This window comes from Scomber scombrus, chromosome 10 (assembly GCF_963691925.1).
Source record: "Scomber scombrus chromosome 10, fScoSco1.1, whole genome shotgun sequence".
Taxonomy (NCBI): domain Eukaryota; kingdom Metazoa; phylum Chordata; class Actinopteri; order Scombriformes; family Scombridae; genus Scomber; species Scomber scombrus.
In genome coordinates this window covers 22653843-22672303 of record NC_084979.1, presented here as the reverse complement: position 1 = coordinate 22672303, position 18461 = coordinate 22653843, and the positions used below count along the sequence as shown (strand labels likewise).

The window sequence follows — 18461 nt, the reverse complement described above, 5'->3', positions numbered from 1 at the left end:
ATGGATCTCAAAGTAGAAACCGAAGAAATGGACGCAAATCAGCCTCCATCGCTGGAAGTTTTTGCGCACAGCTCGACCCTGCACGGGATCTCTCACATCTTCACCTACGAGCGGTTCTGTATCAAACGCTGCCTGTGGATGGTGTTTTTCTTGGGCTCCCTGACCTTCTTGTTGTACGTGTGCGTGGACAGGATCAAATTTTACCTCGAGTACCCGCATGTCACCAAACTGGATGAGGTCACGACCCCGATCATGACATTTCCCGCGGTCACCTTCTGCAACCTGAACGCGTTTCGCTTCAGTCGGGTGACTCGCAATGACCTGTACCACGCAGGAGAGCTGCTGGCCCTGCTCAACCAGAGGTAATCAGATGTTTAAAAAAAAAATGTATTCTTGTCTTGTGTTTTCAGTATATATTCCTCTTTAATATCAATTCATATCAAGTATTTCTTTATAATTATTGTCACTATACCACATGTTTTAACCACAAATATATTTTGCATACATACTAAATATCATATCAGTCATTAATTAATTAAAGATTGATTCATTAATATTTCAGAGAGCAGAAAGCAGAAATCACACTATGTTATGATCTCTTGCTATCTAAAGAGACAAGAGGAGACAAGAGAACATAACAGCCATAATTATATCTATTAATTTATTGAAAGTGAATGATGCTACAGTGTTTTAATGGTAGGTTTCATTACAACCATTAAAACCATCAATTAACTGACCCAGAACTCCCTCTATGTGCAAAAATGTAGAACAACTGCACAAAAATAAATAATTGTGAGTTTTTGTATATTCTGGGCCACTTTAGGAAATATAAAATTTCAGGGTAAAGAATGTCGTTTAGGGTGTTTTTATTGCTTTCAAATGCCCAAATGTAACTCTTCACCTTTTCAACCTGTCATCATACATCTATAAATTAGTTTCATATTGCAATTATCAGTGGTGGAATATACTTTACTGAAGCACAAACTTGTGGTGCATGTACTCTCAGTATTTCAATGTTATGTCATCTTATACTTTTACTCTGCTGAAATCCAAAGGGTAATATTGGTATTTTGACTAGAACTGTACCGATTAGTGGAATAGTCCATCAAAAGGAAATACATTGGCAACTATGATGATCAATTAGTCTTTCGAGTTGTTTGTTTGTTTGTTTTTTAAGCAAAAAACACACAAAGCATTTCACAGTTTCAGGTTCTCAAATGTGAGAATGTGTTGCTTTAAGTCTTAAACATTGTAGTGAATTGAATATATATATATAAAAGAAAAAAGACAAGATATTTTATTACATCATATTGTGATCGAGGACTCTGATGGACATTTTTTCAGGTTTTGTGATGTTTTACTGACTAAACGATTAATTAATTAATTGAAATAATAATCAGCAGATTAGACAATAATGAAAGTTAATTATTAGTCACAGGTGAACTTTTGACTCTGCTGACATATTTTGCAGATTAAGATTTTAGATACAAAATCTGCATGATCTTATAAAATATTTTACACATTGCTTCTTACACATTAATGCATTAGTATTAATAATGTAATAAAATGGGGTGAGAGGCCATTTTTCTGCACTGAGTTCTACATTTTGCTAAAAACACTATTGCAGCTTTACTTATGTAATATTTTTTAATGTAGACCCTTTACATGTTAGGGGGTATTTTTGCAGTGTGGTTTTGTTACTTTTACTTTAATAAAGCATCTGAATACTTCATCATCCATCACTGGTGCCTGGGTCCCAACAAGCTCATAGTTTCTACATTGTTGAGTCAACCAGATCTTGGAGAGCAGGCTTGTCAGGGTTGAATTAACAGAGGCATTATAATCACAAAACTCCAGACGCCTTGTTGGTGCAGCTAAAGGCTCTGGGTAGTGAAGCTGGCAACAGCATGTACTGTATGAAAATGTTGCAACGGAGCTCCAAAAGATTGAATCCACTTGTTTCTCAATTGTCAGAGATTTTGCTTCCCTGGAAAGCAACCATACTGAAAACAAATGAATGAATGACACATTTTTAGTGATTAAGATCACACACAGAGCTGTCCAAAAAACAAGAGAAAGAGGAAAGATCTCAGCGCAAGTTAGAGATGCTGTGACTAATCCTGGTTTTAGATGCTGTTTGAAACATGTTGCTGTCCCTGCGGTGTTGTTACGTTGTTCCAAAAGTCAACAGAGGCTGCAATAATGAAACAATCAGCAAGACGGTTTTAGTGTTTAGAGTATTGACCACTGTCTTTTATCTGAATATTTAAAAATAAATGAATAAAGTGAAAGCTTAGAGCTCAAATGATGCAAGTGTCTGACAGGCTGTCAGTTAAAGAGATGGAGGACAGTGCTAAAGGCCTCTAGTGGCTTTCCTTTTATGTGGGTATACAGCCAATTTCTATCCTAAATCTTTAATGAAGATCCCTCACTGAATACTAAAATTAGCATTTTTTTCCCTGTGATGCTGGTGTGACTGATTATCAACTCTTACCATCTGGATTTTAGTTATTTTTATGTCTGCATCTTCTAACCCCACATTTTCAGGCAGCAAATCACAAGTAAGACTTTTCAAAGTTGGAGACCAAAACATAAAAGGGGTCTAACTTTCCTTCTTCATGTACTCATCTCAACTCTTACACTCTGATGTAGGTTTAGTACTCATTATCATGTCTCCCTTGGCAAGGTAGCGAGGCAATGCAACGGCACACTTTGCAGTTATACCCGCAGCCAGAAATGAAAGTGCTTGTGGCATGAAATCCATTTAAGAATGTTCTCCGCCCACTTCCCATGTTTGGAGTCACTGGTCTGGGAAATGTCTTGTGGCATGATATTTAAGCTGCACACATGCTGAAGTGTCAGCCCTCGCTGATCCTGTCGGCTCATCCTCATGGGATTTTATCTCATAAGTGCCTTCTTGGCAGGTTTGTCCACTACACAAACAGCAGGGAGCAAATGCCTCTCCTCAATTAAGTTCTACTTCAATCAAACAAAGTCACTCATCACCTCTGACATAATGAGGTTTAGGCTCATCTTAATGTCTTAGCTGCAGAGCAAGTGAACCCAGATGCAGAAACCGACGAGGACACTGGAATTAAGTAAAAGAGATTTATTGCAGAGTATGTGGAGGTTAGGCGGCAGGCTAGGGAAGTTTGGGCTGGTAGTTGAGAGCTAGCAGATGGAGCAGGGGCAGGTAAGGGCTAAAAAAGCAGGTCCAGAGTGAGATCCAGGGAGATAAAGTTGTGCAGAGCTGAAGGCAAAACAGCAGGGCTTAACCAGATGAGGAAACAGGAGCTGGAGGCTGAGCAGGCGGGACTGCAGGGGAGTGGAGACAAGGGTCAGGAAACAAACAGAATCACAAAAATTGCAGTTTGCCATGAATCGAAAAGAGACTCGAAATGTAAATGTAGTAGCAGAGACTATGGCAGAGTGGAAGTAGCAAGGCTGAATATTTGTAGAGTTCTTGATTCCTGCTGCAGTTCTGTTCTGACTATGGCACACCTGCTGACTGTTTTATTATTTTTTATTATTAAACCTTCATTTAACCAGGTGAATCCCATTACAAGGTCTCTTTTTCAAGGAAACCCTGACAAAGAAAAAGTGTTTTAAACAACATAGAAGCGAACAATTAAAAAGCACATATAGTAAACAATAATCTACAAACACACACAGGGAGAGAACCAGTCGGGGAGTGGCAGCAGATCAGGGAGGAATTGATTTAGACCCTGTTTACATCTGGCATTAACATGCGTTTTGCATGATCCAATCTGAAGTGGACACCGCTGCACATTGGGATCTGATCACTCAAACCACTTGCTGAGGTGGTCTGGGACACATTTGACCAAATATCTTTTGATGATGTGTGCCTGGCACGTCATCAATGCAGAGTGTGGCAGTTGTTTTGGTGAAAACGTGGCAGTGGTTAAAAAAAATGGAGAGGAGCACATGTGTACGTGTTTGGAGGAATCCGAACAGTTGGACCAGCCCGTACATTTATATTAGCTCTAGAAACATTTTTATTAGCTTTAAGCTCTTTAGCCTGCACTAAAAGCACATTTGTATAAAGTGATAACAGTACACTGCGCCCTTTGACCTTCTACCAGAAATGACGTAGGCAGCAATGAAATCTGGACACAGGTGGTCAGCTTGAGACGAATAACAGAGACAGGTGTGAACGGCAATGTGTCTCAGCTGTCCACTTGTGATCGGATCACTCGAGACACATGGTATGCCAGGCGTAAACAGGGCCTTAGAGGTAGAGGACGTGACAGATGATGTACATGGACAGATGTAACATAATGTCATTTTTGAAACTTGTTGCAGCGTATTATTGATTTAATGTTAGGAGGGTTTCAGTACAGAGTGTTAAATGTCCCTCACCAAAATGAAAAACACAAGGATTATTTGGCCAAGAAATGTAATTGTGTCTACATTGTAATTTAAGATCATACATTACCAGCTCTTGTTTAAATAATGCAAGCCTCTGAATCTCATTCTTATTCATGCAGTGCTTACAAACTCATAGGGTGCATTAACAATATGTTACACAAAAGATCAATAAGAGACCATATTCACTTAAAAGCAGCTACATTCACATGACAACTTTCTAAAAAAAAAGGCCTTTCATTTTAGGCTGTATTTAGGGAGAAAAAAACCCAAGCAATCTGCTCTTTGGTGAGCCCATTAAAATTTTGACATTTTTAATAATAGCACAGCGGGAGATCACAGTGAGGGTAGAGAGCGGGTGCATTTACAGCTATTCTGCTCTCTTTTAATACAAGCGTGGTCAGATTTTTACAAGCTCCATTAAATAAAAGGAAAATTTCCCAGTGCCACTGATAATGCTGCGTGTGATGTGGGTTGTCTGACTCCCTACTCGCAAGCCTTTATTCTCAAAAAGGGGCTACAGCTGGTGATAAAGACAAAATGAAATCACAGAAATTTAAGTGAATGCCACGCTGCAGTATCAGTAATGTGATTATATATGTAGCTCGGCTGTTGGCGCTTACAGAAGACATAAAACTGTTGTGAAATGATCGTTAGTGGTAAAGCATGAGGAGACATTCATTGTTCAAGTCATTGAACTATGTAATACATTTTGGATGTTGTATCCCTTCACTGTAGTCTAGCTTTTAAGACCAGAAAGAGTCGACTCTAATATCTCAATTTTGTGATATCCTTTCCCAGCTCATACACACGAGTTACAAACACACACACAACAACATGCAGTTTATGAAATGATTTGTTAGTTTCCCAATTAAAAAACATACAGTTGCTTGTAAAGAACACATCCATCTTAATGATCCACCCATAAATAAAAACGTTGACTAGCTGGTGGCGCTACAAGCAAAGGCAAGTAATCACCAAAACCAGTAGGAATCATCCTCTGGAGACCATGAATGCCTGTGATGGTAATTCCATCAAGTAGTAGTTGAGATTTTTCGGTGTGGACCACCGTGGCGGACAGACAGACTGACATTGCCATTCCTAGATCTATGCTAAAAATCTCTAATGATACACAAAAACAAACATGAAAAAACATAAAAAGGACGACTTATTCTTATTCTTATTTATTGTTCCATGTGGGATTTCGATCAAAGCAGAGAGTGTCTTAATTCATGGAGATGTATTTAAGAAGTGACAGGAAGATTTCAGACTGACAAAAATAATGAGCAATGCAATTAGGTAACACAATTCATCTGTTAAAAAAAACTCAACAGTTCCCTTTCTTCTTGTCTTTAATATTTTATTCAGACCTACTTTTACAGGGGGGGAATCACTCAGTTTAAGAACTCACATGAAAATTTAACTGAGTGCTCTCATGGCCGAGACAATCCAATCAACATCAACATAAACACATTTTTCTCTAAGTTTGAATCCATATAAGTCAAAGTACTGTGTAGCCTGGAGCCACTGCATTGACAATGAATGGATGGCTGGCTTTATGGGCCCTCACAGCTCTTGTCTGGACTTTATTGTATTATGTACAATAAAGTGTAACAGTCTCGTAGTGCTATCAGTTCGGGGACCAAAATGGCCACAAAAGAACAATCTTGTACATTTTTACTGTCTGTTTTCTGTCCCTTTTGATTCATTCAGCTGTGTGTGAGTGGAGCAAAAGTTCCTTGACAAAGATTCATAAACCTTCGAGAGTGTAAAAAGAAATGTTCAAGGCTGAAATTCGTTTTTTTATGAAGTCAGTTCTATCATCAGGCAGTGATTATTCGCTGTGAAGACGTACTGTTCGGGGACAAATCATAAATCCTAGACTAGAGGATATAAAATTTGCATTTTGAAATGTGTGAAATATTTCTCTGGCTTCTCATTTTCTTTGCCTTTCCGTCCAGGTATGAGATCAGGGACATGCATCTCGTGGAAGAGAACGTCCTGGAGAGCCTGAAGGTCAAAGCCGACTTCCACAATTTCAAGCCGCGACCCTTCAACATGCTGGAGTTCTACGACCGCACCGGTCACGACATCAACGACATGCTGCTCTCCTGCCACTTCCACGGCACCGAGTGCAGACCGGAGGACTTCAAAGTGGTAAGATGAAGATCCAACAATGACTAAATAATATGTCTCGTGATATTCTTTGTTTTTCTTATTGTCAACAAATTCCACAAAAAGACCAAACCAAGAATGATTTGATTCAACCAACAAGAAAAAGCTTTGCATAGCTTATTCCTCTGTGCAATAGACCTCCACTACTGTCCAAAAACTATTAAAGTCAAACTAAAATTTGAATTCTACTCAATTTTTTTTGTGTAAATACATTAAGGAAATAATCTATAATGATGCTACAGCTATGTCGTGCACATTTTCCCATTTTTTCAAAGAAACATAAAGCCATTTTGTGACATATCTGTGGAAACAGCTTCTAAGCTTCAAGCCTCTGCATCCTCGTTTCCATGGCAGCAGTTGACTGACCTGTGAGAAGGCTGTGTCCGAAACAAGCGGCAACAGGAGTGTGTCTATGTTCCCACAGCCCAATGTTTCCTCAGTTTAATAACAAAATAAAGAATTTCACCTGTTTTTCAAGCATTTTCATAGATGAAAAAACAGGTTAAGAGGGAACAACAACACGTTATGTATATTAAGGAATGGCCATACCTGTTCTGTGGGAATGTAGTCCTGAGGAAACATAAGGCCTAATTTGGTGGAAAATCCTTGAGGGAACATAAGGCGGTGGGAACACATAGAGATGACCCTGCGGCAACTACCACGAACTGAAGCTTTCTGCTAACAATGCAGATTTGATAAAGTGAAAATTACTGTTGTGAGACTCTACAGCTGACAATGATTGCATCCGAAATCTCAGTTGAGTGTCCATTATACATAAAAGTTAGTGAATGAGTGATTAAGGGAGTGATCTCATACACAGCCTCTCTCATTTCCTCAGTAGTGCACACTCAAATAAAATGGCAGGCACTTTATAGTACAGGTAATGATTTCTGACACAGTCTTAGTGTTGCTAGGAGACACACCATAAGCTTTCATGATGAGATAATGACTGAAGCATGTCATAGCTCTGTACAGCCTACAAACACTGATAAAAGACATTTTTCACCCTTTTCAACAAACCCACATAGTGTTGGTCATGTAACTATTAGCATCTGTCCCTTTACAACATTCAACATTTTGGAGGACCCTTCTCACTCTCACAGCAGCTCTGCTACAGATCTGCACCTGAGTTTTTATAATATTTTGTATAGTTACACACTTTTCTGATGTTAAAGAAAAATGTCTTTAGCTGTTGCTATCCTTCAGGTAGAAACTGTATCAATACACCACAAATTAGTCCTACTTAAGATAGTCAAGAACTAGACAACTTTGTGCAATGGCTCTATCTGAAGTCTGACTATTAGTTAGATGTAAGCCATTGTCAAAGTCTATCTTCGTAAAACTAGTTGTTTGAATAGTACAGTGCAGAAAACACACATGATTATCTATTTATAGTGGGTTAAAGAATGATGAACCCCCCGCAGCAAAGGACCTTTAGGTGAACTGAATGAAAAGGCATGTGGTTTTCTGACCTTAGGATACCTGCTGTGCTTTTGCTGCCTTGAATCAAAACTCGCTGGTGAAAGTTGGTAACAATACCATCAATAGATCTTGTTGTGCAGGGATGTATGTCTTTTATATTCAGCAGTAACATTTACAGTACAAAGTCAGACTGATTCCTCTTGTCCTTGTTTGATGATGACGACGTAGTGTTTATGTTTGAATCTGTGCCGACAAGTCCTTGTTAAAATTTATGATCAAACATTGTTTTCAGCTTTTATCTGTTTTGTTGAGTCCCCGTGGCTCTTAGTAAATATTAACACCTACCTTTTTCATCTTTTTATTGTTATCACTCTCTGCTTCAAAGCAATATCTATCTTTGAAAACAAGCAAATGCAGAGAAAGGATGTGTGGAAGTCAAAGAAATATAAAAAAAAAAGTGTAAACAGTCCACTGACATTATATGTGCAACTGACAAGTGAGATTTCCCTGCAGCACAGAGTAGAGTTGCTGGCTATAATCTCTCTGCCATAAAGGCCTGCTGCTGTTGCTGCAGGCCCACCCAGACTGCTGCCAGTAGTGACTCTGGCATCGGACGTGGTTTTCAATTTGGAGCTGAACATTGATCATTTCACAGCAGCTTCACTAAATAGATTGAATTAAGTTTTAAGTTAATTTTTCTTTCTTCAAGAAGCCTCAATTATCTCTTCAGTGGACATTTTTGGCAGTGTGGAAGAAGTTGTAGATCCTCTTATACATACCATGCCTTGTGCCAAGCTTGTGAACTGCACAGCATTGATGTAACCAGGAGAGTTGACTGAAAACAAGCTTGTGTGTGGTGGCCTAAAAGATTTATTTTTGGCAGGGGAACATTAATACACACATCCATACAGGAAGAAGAGCTCTACATGCAGCCACTTAGTGTAGCGGCAGCACTGAAGCGGCTTTGAAGTGCTTTGATTTCTGCTTATGGGCAGAAACGCTATAACTTTTACTATTTTTCCTATTTACCCAATGAAAGGAAAATCATTTTTATGTCTCTTCATTCAGTTTGAAGCAGTGAAGTTGCATAATTACATCAATTATTAGATGTCTCTGGTAGAAAATAGTATTCTGACCTATTTTTCAGTTTCTAATCTTCAATGACTCCTCTTCATGTTTACAATTCAGACACCTGCCCACACTACTACTACTACAGCCCTGTAGGTCTCTCTCTCTCTGTTGTCTGATTCAGGCGTAAAACATAATTAGAATCTGCCTTCAAGGTTGCGTAACACATTTTTAACACATGGACTCTGTTCCAAAATCAGCTCAATACATTTAGATTTATATCTATATATTTCTATACTTTATTTAGTTGTTTATTGTATTGTTTTTCACATTGTGTCTGCATTTTATGCCTGCTTTTGGGGTTTGTTTGCGAAGCACTGTGTGTGAAAAATACACCTTATCAAATGCTAAATATTCAACATTTTATATTTAGTAGAAGTTTTGGGGTTTTTTTAGCTTGTTTGCAGATGTGATAATCTGATCTAATATGATTTGTGGAAACATCTTAAATTTCTAAATGCAATGTCCCTTTACTGGCGCTACCTGGAGCTTTTGGTCGTATCCCACAGCCTTCTTTACTGAATGAAATTTGCTCCAGTGACATTCATTGTGCCTCCACCGTTGTGTGGCACCTTATGGGATGAATCTTAAACCCTTCCCTGTCTGTTTCTGTCCATAGATGGGAAGCGGGGTGCAATAACTATTTGAGGAGCTAAGTGTAGCTCCGGTATAGATACTGGTCAGCTATTTATGAGGGTGACAGCATGAGGAAACACACTTCTCCTGTGTCTGGTAGTTTCAGTATACAGGGCTCTGTAGCACTTGCTGGAGAGGTGTGAGGAATCTGTAATGATTTTCTCTGTCTGTGTCCTGGTTCTTGAAGAGTACAAGTCCCGGAGTGGGGTGGGCATGGGAGCACCAATGATTATTTTTTCTGCTGTCTGTTCGATGCAGTCTGTCCCTGTTTTGTGGCTTTACCGAATGTCTGGGCCTTGTTGAGGAGCTGAAGGAGTAGTTGGAGTAATGCTGGTCTCCCTCTTTAGGTTTTGAGAAATGGTAGCTCCCAGAAACTTGAAGGTTGATACAGGGCTGTTGGATATTGTGTAGGGGAGCAGTGCTGAGGGGTTTCTCTTTAAATCCACTGTAATTCTCCACAGTCTCTAGCATGTTCATTTCCAAGCCATGCTGACTGCACCAAAGCGCAAGCCGTTCCACCTCCTGCCAATATGCAGACTTGTCACTGTCTTGGATGAGTCCAGTGACTAAAGTATCGCCTGCAAACTTCCTGAGTTTAACATAACATTACAAAACATGAACTTAACAACTTAACATTTACATTGAGTACAATCTGGCATTTAGATCAACTAAATTCAAAGAGAAATTGAAAAGGGTTTTTTTTGTGTGTGTGTGTGTCTTTGAGCACATAGAGACCTAGTAATAAACCTCTTTCACAGACATTTTGACTTGTCACTGTAAGAAAAGCACAGCTGTTAATGATACAAATTAATGATGGCTGATTTCCATTTAGCTGCTTCACTTTCAGGGCCGTGGTATTGTGCATGCTGGCCCAGTCTCACACTGTCATTGCTATCAGGGACACTTGAATATAACGAGGCCATTGTTAATGTTATTGGTAACACCTGCACTTTTCTTACTATGACAAGTTATAATATCTCCTGTGAAAAACACCTGTTAAGATTACGTAAAGGCCAAGATCCCCTTTCCACCTCAAATCACGGACACATTACATGACCTTAATTGTCCTCCTCAGAATGAGAAGAGAAAATATTAAATTCCTCATGCTTGTTGGTGTGGCTCTGTTGCACTTTATTTAATGATGCAGTGCTTGTTTGCCAAGCAGAGTGCCCTTCTCCTAACCCAAACATTTCATCATGACTTTTTTCCCTGATAGGATTTGAGACAGCCTTCTAGTCGTGAGCACATGCTTCCAAACATTTGGTTAGTGCTGCTTCAATAATTCATTTAAGTTATGAAATGCACACATATATGCACACAAATGGTTGTTTGGAGTGCCTGTGTGTGTGTGTGTGTGTGTGTGTGTGTGTGTGTGTGTGTGTGTGTGTGTGTGTGTGTGTGTGTGTGTGTGTGTGTGTGTGTGTGTGTGTGTGTGTGTGTGTGTGTGTGTGTATGCGCCTGCACATGTATATGTGTGTGGTTGGTATGTACTCCTAACACTCACTCAAGCATTTTATTGACCTTTCTGTGTTTTCTTCTAATTTGAAGAGGGATAGATAATTTATGTAGTATAATTTATGTAGCTTGCAAGTCCAAGTCTGTTTCTCAAACTGCCCCCCACCCCTTCTCCCTCCCTCCTTCAGCTCTCTACTGTGTCTACTGTGATAAAGCAATTTCTCTTCACTTTGTAGAGCAGCGCGGTGCTCAGGAAATTGCATCTGGCCAGAACATAGTGGCAGCAGAGAGGTGTTTCCCCTGGAGAGGTTTAAGGCCTTTATTTCTCTCCTCTCAACTTCCCTTTGTTATCTACATCACCGCACAGCTCCTGAAAACTGGAAAATGCACTTCCTTTGAAGACCGTCTTTGATGCATTGCATTGTTAATCTTTTCATTGTTTCATTGCAAAGTGCCTGATGAATAAGGAAAGAGGTGTATCCCAACTGACTGTTCTTTGTGGAAAGATCAAACGAAAAAGAAAAAGGCTGATAAGACACTATTTTGAGCCATTTGCGATAAGAATACAGATTCTGTGCTCAACTGAATTGACAGGATCGCTTCTTTTTTTTTTTTTTTAAAGAAGTAATTTCATAGCATATTATGCAAAAAACAAAAGAGTGATTCTGCAACTGTAAGTGGCCTTAGGGGTAGACGGTTGACAATAGTTGCTGTCACAGAATTATAAATGTGCCAGTTTGTTTTTATGCATCTTCTCAGCTAATATATCCTCTTTAGCTCGGGTAGTGTTGGGTGATATGCCATTGTGATGAACAGTAGCCCCAAAACAAGGTATTCAATATCAGTTTCAACAGTTGTTCACACACACAAAAACAGAAATACAAGCTTCACTTAAACAGGATTCAAATTGCAATCTTATATCAGGCTGCACGTGTTTTCTGTTCTAGTTCCAGCTGGATGTTTGAGGTTCATTGTGCAGAATGATTTGTGTGCTGCAAATTTGACGCTGCAAAGCTGTTTTTCACATTCATCTGCCAAAAGTGGAAAGCTTCTCTGTGCTCATTCAAAAATCTCATTGTAAAGGGCGGACCTACGAGCATGATTTGTGACATCACACCTAGTTTTGAGCCAATTGTGGTCCAGTATGCAACTTACACAAGTGTGATGTGGAAACTTGAAGCCTCCAGTGTACATACACTGAGAATAGACTTTACAATTAAGTGTGTTCTGCATTAAACTTCTGAAATAAACAATAATTGCATATTCATAGATTCTGTAATCTTAATAAACGCCTATAGGGGATCTTTAACCTCTTATACAACGTAAATAGTTTTTCTCATGGCTGAATGTGTTATTCCACCATTTTAATATGACATTCCTCAGTTAATTAATAATTTTATAAGACAGAAGGCCAATCAGACTCATGTGCAAAAGTTATTATGTTCCTTCACTAAGCAAAGCACTTTGAGAAACAGATTAATGGCTCCGGCAGTTATTAGGGAGTTATCGAGAGAACCCAGTGCAGAATCATCATTGCTAATTGGACTCGGAGGTATTTCTGCAGTAAACAGCAAACTACGCTTATTTAAAAACCCATTCACCAGTGAACTCCAGTAAAGGAGAACAGAGCCACAGTACTACTCTGAAGAGCCCTTTTCTTGGTCTGATGCGTGGCCCTTTTTTGTTTGTCAAAGTCTGGCTTTGACAGGTCTACCCGGGGAATAGATGTGTGTTTGCAAGCTCCCAGCACACTGCTGCCGTGACAGTTGTGTTATAATTTCTGTACTCTGATCACTGCTGTCATGTCTCAAGAAGGCAACATGCATTTGCAGAATTTGTAGACAAAATGTAAGACACGCTGTGCCTAGAGGAAGAGAAGACAGCTTAGTGATATTAGAATCACTGCATTTTATATCATTTCATGATTTGCAGGCTGTTCAGCTGTAAATACATTGAAAAAAGCCAGTTTGAGAAATACAGTCATAAAATCCTTAGAGGAGCATTTCAGCATGTTTTGGCTCATTAAATATAAATTCTACATATCTTTATTACATCGCTTATTAGGATCTTTTCCCAAAGCATTGCAGTTTTCAAAGCAGTCACCACTCACCTCATGCAGCAAGGATAAACTAGCTTTGACAGTAATAAATACTGACTAAATACTATTTATACAGTGATGGATTATTTCCTTTACAGCAAGATGCAAATTTCTACAAGTTGATTTTCAAACTGTGCTGGCATGAACTGCATCCAATTTCTGTCTGGAAGGTAGAACATCTAAAATGCACAGTCTGCTTTGGAAAATGGTCAGCAGTGACATAAAATATACTCTCCAGGGATGGAAACATATAGAAAACCACACTGTGGTTCTTGAAATTCAAATTGTAGTATAATTTCTGCTCTGTGATGTTTTTATTGGAGTATCAGATTTGCAGTTGCAAATGCACCCAGTATATTTTCATGTCTGATTTCCAGTTTGACTGCTGTAGAACTCATGTAGTGATAGTCTTTAGCCCCAACCTGAACTCTCTAAAAGCAACCCAGAGGGTGACAATGAGCTCAGATTTCCCTGACAACTACGGCACTGCTGGGAGCTGGAAAAGTACCAGACTCTAAGGGCGGAAACAGTCCATCTTTCCCTTGGCAAGAATTTACTTAAGCTTGCATTTCCTCCGGGTTTTGTGGCCTGAAGTGACAGATGTGTGGCAAAGCCACCACCCACATCGCCCAATGGCTTGTGGGTCAGCACAGCTGCGCTCCACATCCCGGCTCCAGAACCTGTCACATCTTCCTGTGCTGAGCTTGCAAAGTTATGTCACCTCTCGCTCAAAGTGTTTATTCTGATTTTTTCCCCCCCTCCTCTCTCCCTTCCCTCTTTTGAAATTTTCTGCATTCCTCCTTTGTCTCAACCCCTGCGCGGTGCACTCCTCACATCAACCCCCATGGGCATGACAATCCTCATTATGTTTTCATGTCATGCTCCCTCCTCTCTCTATCTCTCTTTCCCTCCCTCACTCTTATGCCCTTTCCTTTGTTCTCATTGCTCCCATGACATCCTCTTTTCACTCCTTGCTTGAGGAGCCCAAAAAAAAACAGGAAATCTTGATGAAAAGAAGATGCCGTAGGTGGAACTATTAAGAGCACAAGAAATTACTTAAACAGCCTCTTAAACTTATTCCCATTTCCCATCACAGCGCTGTCATAAACATGCCAACACACTTATAGTAGTGGATTAAAATAATATTCGCCTGCTGTGCTGATCGCAGGGCATTTAGTGCTGACCACTTCCAAAGAGTGATTGAGGGGCGGAGTAACCACATTTCCAGATCAGCAGGTGAATACTCAGGGCTCATAATGCAGAGCAATCCTGTATAGGAAAGCCATCTGTCAGCAGTGAGACTGCCAAACACAGCAGGAGAGTTCAAATGCAACTTTATTGAGCGTATTTTAAAACAGGAACTTCAGTAAACATTCACCTTCATCCCCACAAGAGCGACTGCAGATTAAACTATTGTATGTCATCACATAGACAACTTTAAGTCATGTTGAATTACAATTCTGCCAGTCATCTCACTCTCTTTTTTTCCCGTCTCACTTGCCCCGTTTCTGTCTTAATCGCTATCTTTGTTTCTCTGTTGGAGAAAAAGTCTTTTGATTCACACCATTAGAGAAACCAACCCTTTGAGACCAGAGAAACCGACCCACACAGGGCTTTTGAGGACAAGTAGTTGAAGTTTTAGAGCATCATTAAGTGCAGGTAAAGGAGAAGGAAGGGTGGAGGAAGGAAAGATTAATCATATGCGAACACAGCTTCAAAACATCACCATTTGTTTTAGCATACTAATAGCCTGATCAGTCTTTAATGGAACGCCCACTCCAATAACCCCAAACAAATCTGCTCATCTTAAGCCCCTGAGATATCTTATCCCATATTGTTAAAGGGCGGCCAACACACAGCATCTCCATGACTCCAGCTGGTTTCTAGACGGATCAGTACTGCTGCACGCTCTATTTGCCCAGGCCTGGGAGGGGAAAATGCTTTTTATGAAGACATTTTGGACTGGGGAAGAAGGGGAGGGGAAGAAAAAAAAAGCACAGTGGGGCTGAAAATAGCCCGAGTTGGCTGTACTGCTCTGCACATGGTTTATTTATCCTGAGGATTAGTGCAGGTGACTTGAGGGCTGGGCTCTGGGTGGGCTAGAGGCAGGCTGGCAAAGGGCTAGCTGTGACTCACTGGCTGCTGGATGGAGTTTAGGAGGAGGAGACTGGGGAGGGATGATGCCGCAGTTTAGACTGCTGAGCTGCTGTGTACTCGACTGACCCCAAATCAGACTAATTGTGTGTTTCCAGAGGTTGGCTGGGAGACACAAAGGCCTCTGTTAAATGCAACAGAGAGGCTGGGGAGTGCAGTGTGTTTGTATCTGCTGGATCATTTTAACTCTTAGATGTGCAGGCAGCATTTGTTAAAACCCACTGAAGTTGATGTTAATTTAAAGGTGTCCGAGGTTAGCGTGCCAGGCTGAATCACAATCACAAGACACTTTCACCTTGTTTGATGTAACATTGCAGCCATAAAAACGTGGCACGTTGCATTTAAATATTTCACTCAGTATGAATCTGATATTGCCTTAATGAAGCACAGTAACAGGTAGATGCAAAATATATGAGATATACTCATATATTTTCCAACCGTGTGGAAAAAATGAAGCTACGTAACAGGAATTTTTGAAGGATATTAAAAACGTTTTCATGGTTAAAATGGATTATCCAGTCAGATGCACAGAAATGCACAAACTCACACACGCAATCACAGACAAGCAAACAGCAATTCCCGATAATCCTGCATTTGTCTGGGAACATGGGCTCTAAACAGAGCTGAGTGATAGCAGACAAGCACTAAACCTGTAAACAATTAAATAATCCAACCACAGTAGGCTACAAACAGTGCTGAGACAGACACAAATATGCACAGAAGGAGCAAGAGGCAGCTGTTGATTTTCACTCAGAAAAACCTGCTTTCATGCTTTTTTGTGTGTGTCTGTGAACTGCACAAAAACTGTGTGCAGACAGATGGAGACTCTGTGTGCCACGAGGTCAGAGAAATGGACGCAGGGCAGGACGAAGTGAGAAAAGACAGATGGGAGAAGTTGTAGTGACAGGTGAGGACGTAGACTAACCGTAGGTGTGAGGAGTGGCACAAAAATGAACTTGTTCTGAACTATAGATGAGGGCAAAAGTATGAAAGAATGGAGAGAGATGAAAAGAAAATGAGCTTTGGGCATGTTATTTAGTTTAGAACAAAAATGAGGGTTATAATGAGGAAGGAGATATGAACAAGTGGGGGAAAAAGAGGGCTCTCTGTGCATGTCTAAATGTGACACTGGTATAATGAGCCATTTATTTTAATATGCAAGATCCAGCCCAAATTTACTCTGCTCATATTAAAGGATTTTATTATTGTCAGAGAGAAACTATTAAGACATATTAATTTTTAGCCAAGATCAGACACACGTGCACACATGCACACATGCAACACACACATAAACACAAACCTACACCCAGATAAAGTGCAGTTGCATGAGGCAGTGGCATTCACACAGCAGCCTCCTGGTAGAACAGCCGGGAGACTGATTAGTATTTCCTGGATGTGCCTTTGCACTTTTATATCAACCTCAGACTGGCATTTCCACTGCAATTACCAAGCTAATCAGTTAACCGGCGATGGCTCCAGCTTGGCCTACAGCCGGAGTTTAGGCAACATTTCTTACTGTTGTTTTTTCCTTTTTTAATGTGTCTGCAGGAAATAATAGCACGCCTGTGGAAATGAGTGGTCAGAGCCACAGTTCACTGGATGATGTGTGCATGGTGTGTGGTTTTGTGTGTGTATTGTTGATTTGTGGAGACCCTGGCTCTTTGGGATGCAGCGCTTTCTTGAAATATTATCATTATGACATTTTTGTGTTTACTGCACAGAATTACAATGCAGACTGACAGGAGAGTTGGGAGACAGATAGAAGGACATTTACAGGCTGACAGGAAGGAGGCAAAGGGGGAAAAAAGAAAAAGGACAAAATGATTAGGGAGACTGTTTAATATCTATACACATCCATTTATCATTGCTTTAGCCAACACAGTCAAATGTCAAAGAGCTGTGTGAATAAGTTAGATGACAAGAAAATTGTTTCTTAATGTCATTTCTGAATGAGACTTTAAAAAACCCAATAATCAAGTCAAGTGTCCTCCACAGCCAACTGAGTAAACTTAGTTCATATAAGCATCAACAGTTTTTTCCCAGGTTTCTTGCTGTCACTGCTCATCTTTTGTGACCCTATTTACACTAACTACTTTATATGTAAGAGTTATGTTTTAAAAAAATTACCAAAATGAACATTTAGTACAAACTAATTTCTCAATACAATATATTAGGAACATTTATAAATACAAATATAAATCCCCTCTCAATACCACATTTGCTGTTCAAACAATCCTGTTTATCTGTATATGTGATACATGTCCTCATAGTAAAATACACAGACCATTTTGCTAACTCAGTCTGTAAATTCATTTGTTATTGATGCTAGATTACTGTAAATATGAAATATTTATATGTGAAATATTATGATGGTTGGGTGCAATATTTAGCATGTGAGAATTTACATGAGATTGTTTATAAACGTGCTCGAGAGTAATACGAGCCAATCTGAAAAGCAGTGAAATCGGCAGGTCCATGCATCACTGGGTCAAGCAAAAACAAATGTATTGTATATGTATATGTATATGTATATGTATATGTATAACAAAGTATAATGGTGTGAGAAAATGAACAGTGGCTTTCAGAATTGCACATAGTGTGTTGAGAATCATGATTTTCATTCATCTTGTGCCAAAGCAACCAAGAAAAACAGACTCTTATTCATTTAGCGCGGCAGAACCCAAACTCTTGCCCTCAGCAGGTGTCACTTTCCCTGCAAGTGTCCCTCACTCTGCTGAAAATCATGTATGTTCATCTAAGACAGCTGTCAAATCATTAATGACAAATTTAGTAAAACTCTTTTGTAGCATGTAAGATGTTGTCTTTTCATTGCCTGTTTACTGTATTTATAGACGTAAAAATGTTCTTGATTGAAAAAGATTTCAATCTCAGTGAGACTTTATTTCACTTAAAGCTGCTCTAGTGAAGTTAATTGATGCCCAGTTGTACAGTTCTTCTCTGTACTTTGACGTATGTTAGCATCTATCAGCTCTTTGTTTCGGTTTTA

General features: G+C 39.6%; 1 protein-coding gene across 2 annotated transcripts in view; it reads left to right on the top strand.

The window, feature by feature from the left end:
- The window catches only part of LOC133987137 (acid-sensing ion channel 1-like), a 46654-nt gene continuing 28193 nt past the window's right edge, over positions 1-18461 (top strand). For both annotated transcript variants that reach the window (XM_062426388.1, XM_062426389.1), the window contains exons 1-2: positions 1-362; positions 6348-6543. In XM_062426388.1, the coding sequence (XP_062282372.1) occupies positions 1-362; positions 6348-6543 (558 nt within the window). The remainder of the gene's footprint in view (positions 363-6347; positions 6544-18461) is intronic.